This window comes from Pediculus humanus, genomic scaffold (assembly GCF_000006295.1).
Source record: "Pediculus humanus corporis 1103172107888 genomic scaffold, whole genome shotgun sequence".
Taxonomy (NCBI): domain Eukaryota; kingdom Metazoa; phylum Arthropoda; class Insecta; order Psocodea; family Pediculidae; genus Pediculus; species Pediculus humanus.
In genome coordinates, this window is record NW_002987464.1 from 184,780 (window position 1) to 190,248 (window position 5,469).

The 5,469-nt window shown below is 28.7% G+C and overlaps 1 protein-coding gene across 1 annotated transcript; it reads left to right on the forward strand.

The window, feature by feature from the left end:
* Window positions 1-1,397: 1,397 nt before the first annotated feature.
* On the forward strand, window positions 1,398-5,148 carry Phum_PHUM394730 (uncharacterized protein; the record flags this gene model as incomplete). The annotated part of the gene is made up of 2 exons (XM_002428588.1): window positions 1,398-2,375; window positions 4,852-5,148. 2 exons carry the CDS (start codon window positions 1,398-1,400, stop codon window positions 5,146-5,148), a joined length of 1,275 nt encoding a protein of 424 aa, XP_002428633.1.
* Between the last annotated feature and the right edge of the window lie 321 nt (window positions 5,149-5,469).

Here is a 5,469-nt window from a genome sequence, read left to right on the forward strand (position 1 = left end):
TTATTATTATTATTATTATTTTTTACTTAATAACAATCGAAATTTCCCCTCCTTCTCCCTCCAACCCCCAGTTTTTCCACGACATCATCAAAATCCATCGATTTATAATATAAAAATCAACTCGTACTCGTAAAATCGTCGTAAAAAAAAAAAAAATAAGAAAAGAGAGAAATGAAAACGTGAGAAAGAAAGAGAAAGAAAGAGAGAGAGAGAGAGAGAAAGGATCAATACGTATATATTTTTTAAATATCGATCGATTATCATAATCGATAAATCCAAATTAATCTTTGGAAAATTTTTTTTTTACTTATTTAAAATAACATCGACAGAGGTAACAAACAAACAAATGCGTAAATTATTAATAAATAGAGAGAGAGAGAGATAAAAAAATTATTATCATTATTATTTTTTACGAGTTGTAAAAATAATTAAACAATTTAATAATGTTTAACAACAATTTAAAAAGTCGTTTGAAACAAGTGCGTGTATGTGCATTTTATTAAAAAAAAAAAACTTTAAACTTTTCTTTAATTCCCCCCGCCCCCCATCTTCCCCCGCCTCCCCGTTACATTTAAAATGTACAAAATTTTCAAGTAAATAAATTTCATTTTATTAATATTATCGTAATAATAATAATATTAATAATAAACGCGGTCGTTTAAATTTACAAAACGAATAAGAAAAGGGGGGAGGGAAGGGAAGGGGGGAAAGGGAGAAGGAAAGGGGGAGGGGAAAACTTAAAAAGTTATACTCCCGATTTTATTTCGTTATTTTTAAATTAACGAAAAACATTCGAACGACGTTTCGCGCTATTTTTTTTTAATAAATCGTGAACCGGAAGTAAATAAACCGTTAAAAAAAATTTTTTTTTTTTTTATATTTAATATCTTAAATAAATATAAAAATAAAAAAAAAATACCGCAGTGAATTATGACTTAATTTTGTGACGCTATATAAAAAAAATAAAACCGTTAGACGACACCCTTCGCGTTGTTATTATTATCATTATCATTATTATTAAATGCAAATAAAGTTAATTTATAATTGATTTCGGTTTTATTACTCTATTCTTACCACAATTCCTGCCACGTCGTCATTCGTTACGAACGTTATAAAATAAGAAAAAAAAATTATTATCGTCGTCGTCGACGTCGACGATGACGACGACGCCGTAGAGATAATTTAAAAAATTAAAAAATTTTTTTTTTTTATTTACAGATAATTAAACCGTAAACCGGAAAAGCATAAACCGAAAAACAGAAAACACAAAAACAACAACAACAGGAGCGACGACGACGACAACAGCAGAAAAAAAAATGTAATTAATATAAATCTGTTATGATTTCTTTTCACTTCGACTAAAATATGCTTGCCTACGTGACAGTCGGCGTGACGTAATGAAACCTGGAGTCTTTATATTATTTATTTTCGATGTTTTACAATTTAGTCAAACGGAAATTCGTCACCGTCAACAAGATAAATACGCGACGAAACAAAATTACACGACGATTCCCTGGTCGTCGTCGACGACGACATATTTAAACAAAAAAAATAATAATAATTTACAAAAAGAAAATTATTATTTAACGACGAACGTTAGTAAAAATGATTGGACGGTGACGATGCCACACGTCGTTTCATCGAAAAATGGCGACGATTACGATTTCCGCTCTATTACGTCACAATCCTCGTCACGCTCGGTGAAAAAAACGACAACAAATCATTTTTCCTACGTTGATACTACTGATGATGATAATAAGATCGTCGTCAACGACGATGACGACGACGATGATGACGTCGACAACGACGACGTAATAAAATATTACGATTCGAACGATAACAGAACGAATTATGATGATGATGATGATCGGGATTTTATCGGAGTGAAACACGAAACGACTCGCGAATATTCTATTGCCACGTTTAAAAAAATCAATGATGAAAAAATAACGGGGAAATTTGTCGACGATTCGCCAGAGGAAAAATTTATTTTTTATAACGAATCCCATCTGGAAAGTTCGACGCAAAGTCACGTGTCAACAAATGATGGGATTTTTCATAGAGTAAAAGAAAACGTGGCCGTTATGAAAAATAAAAATCGTCGAAGTGATGATGATGATAATAATAATACTACATCACCGAGTTTCGTCGGAAATAATAATAAAAATTTTTATTTTGCTCAACCGTTGGTAGCACTGGCAGAAAGTGTTGACGGAATCGTCGACGACGACGATAATAATAATAATAATAATAATAATATAGACGACGATTGTTTTGAAAATATCGTCGAAAACTTTTCCATAACCGACGATATTGTTTCGGAAAACATTTTGACTGACAGAAACGAAGCGGAAAAGCTAACCAACGTGTTGGCGGTAAGTTTTTAAAGTTTTTTTTTTCCTTTCCTTTTTTCCTTTTTTCCTTTTTTTTTTGTTCTCTCGTTAAACTTTTCACGGCTCGAGTTAATTATCCATTTAAAAAAAAAATTTTAACTCCCGTTAACGTTTTTCTAAAACTTTTTTTTTCTGGAGAAAAAAAAAAAAGTAATTACGAAACGAAAAATATGTTTTAAAACGCGTTGTTATGGTTTTCCGACATTTTTTTTTTTTTTTTTTTTTTGTAACGGTCATTTATTTTATTTTTACGATTTTTTCAAAAAATTCGAAAAAAAATTTTTTTTTTTTTTAATTAATTAAACTTTTGATTCAGACATCAACGTAATAATTTTTAATTTTCCTTTTAAAGAGAGAAAGAGACCGAACGATCCGACCAATCAGAATTCACCTTTTTAAAAAAAAAATTGTTTTTAATGAAAACGATGATGACGTAATCACATCATCGATCTTTTATCGTACAAATTTATGGAGGAAAATATTTCCTTCTTTTTTTTTTCCAGTTTTTTTTTTGGAAAAGAAAATTTTTAATTTAACGGTTAACGGCTACATTTCCCCTCCCCCACCTTCGAGCTAAATCAAACCGAGATATCCGCTCGGATAAATTAATATTAATCACATTGATATTTTGAGAAAGAGAAAGAAAAATGAGTAGTGGTGTGAGAGAAAGAGAAAGAAAATTAAAGTATAAAATACAAAGTTTAAATTTTTCAATTAATAAGAATAATAATAATAATATTAAATATGAAAGAAAAGGTTTCAACGTTTTAAAATGGCGGCTATTACGTCATAAAATTATAAAATCTACATCCTTTAACGAAAAAAAAAAAAACAAATCAGTAAGGAGATTAATAATAATAATAATAACAACAACAACGACAACAACAACAACAACAATAACAACAACAACAACAATAATAATAATAATAGTAATAATAATAAGACTTAAATATTTTTCAAATTAAACAATTTCCGAAAATGTTTTTTTTTCGATTCAACCTTTTTTTTTTTTGTATAATTTTAAAGAGTCGATAGTGGAAAACAAAATGGCGTCGATGATTAAAATTAAAATTTAATAGAATTAAAAAATAGAAAAAAAATTTGGCGCGAAAAAGTCAAAAAACAAACGCGAGAAATATTAAAAAAAAAAAAAACTGGAAAAAATTATTTAAAAAATTTATTTTTGTTTCGCGCGTTTTATTTTTAGTGGGGGAGGAAGGAGGGGGAGGGGAAATCCCTAAGGAAAAATTTTAATAATTTCGATTTTCCACCCGATAATCCCCTCCGATTGGTTGATTGGTGTTGATTTTCTCCGTTTTCAAAAATTTTTTTTTTATCGTAAACGCGATTAAAAATTAATCCCATTTTCTTTTTTTTGAAAACTTTTCGCAAAGTTGCATTAAATAAAAAAAAACCGCACGCGTTACTTTTGCGCGCGAAAATTTAAATTTTTTAAAATAATGATAATAAATAATAAAGTGGGGGGCAGGCAACCGCGAGAGGGGAGAGAGAAAGCCGACGGCAATGATTTTTTTTTTTTTGACGCGTTTGAAATTTTTCATTAATTTTTTTTTTTTTAAATAAATAAATTTAATCGTTTCTCGTTAAATCCGCCCGCGTCGCTCCCTTTTATTTTCCCTCATTATTCGTCCGCCATTTTATTTTCTACATTAAAAAAACAAATTATTAATTATTATTATTATTAATTTTTCGATCGATGATGATGATGATATTATTTTGCGGTTTTTTTTTCTTTCCTTTTTTCCTTTTTTAACGTTTTACGCGGTTTCATTTTTCCGACGTCATTTTATAAAACATGTTTTAATGATAATAATAATAATAATAATAATAATAATAATAATAATGATGATGATGATGATGATGATCATGATGTGCTGTCGAGAAAATTAAAATCTTTTAGGTTTTACCCTCGGGCTGTCTTCGTTTTTTCTAAAAAAAACGATTTTTCTTCTTCTTCTTTTTCCTTTTTTCCTTTTTCCTTTTTTTCCTTTTTTCTTCCATTTTTGATTTATCACATTCGTTACTAAAGTTTTCTTTTTTCGTTCTTTTTTTTAACTTTTTAAGATTTTGTTTTTCCGCATCCGGTGGTTGATGATTTTTCCATTTCGACTTGTTGTTTTTATTTTTTATCACTTTTTTTGTTTTTCCGACTTTTTTGTTGTTGTTGATGCGAAAATCGACATTTTCGTATTTTATTTCTTTTCTTCTTTCTTTCTTTCTTTATACTTTTTCTTTTTCTTCTTTTATTATCGCAATAAAATTTTTCCTTTTTTTTTTTTATTATTGAAAGGTTTCATTCCGCGACAATTCGCCAAAAATATTTCCAATGAAATAATAACAAAAAAAAAATTTTCTAATTTCATAAACGCCCGCAAACGAATGTAATCGATAATAATAATAATAATAATAATTTTGTTTGTTTGTTTGTTTTGAACAGAGAAACAAAGGAGATTTGGATAAAATGACGGATGTTATGGATTCGATAATGGCGGAACACGATAGAATATCATCGATATCGGTTGTGAAATTGAAAAAAACAGACGGATCGAGGATTTCGCAAACGGTTTACAGGAAAGGATCAGAAATATTAATTAGCAGACGATCCGATCGAACCTTTTTACTTCCCGTTAATAATAATAATAATAATTCATGGACGAAAATATTTAAAAACTGTCTCACGAAATTCTGGACTTTCGGTTATTATTTTTTCATTGAAAACGATACCGTGAGGTAAGTTTGGAAATTTTTTTCTTCTTTTTTATTAGAGAGAGAGAGAGAGAGAGAGAGAAAGTGAGAGAGAGGAAGAGAAAGAGAGAGAAACTTAAATGAATTTAAACTTCATCAATAGAAAAATTAAAATAAAAATCAAACCCCTGGAGAATTTATAAAAATTTTCCTTTGTTCATTCTAGAAAATGAAAAACAAAAAATTTCTTTTTCCTCCTTTTTTCCTTTGATTGAAAACGAATCACATTAATGATTTTCCCTTTTTTTTTTTAATCGTTTTGCTATAATTTATAATCGATACTTCGACACGGAACGACAGCAAAAAAAAA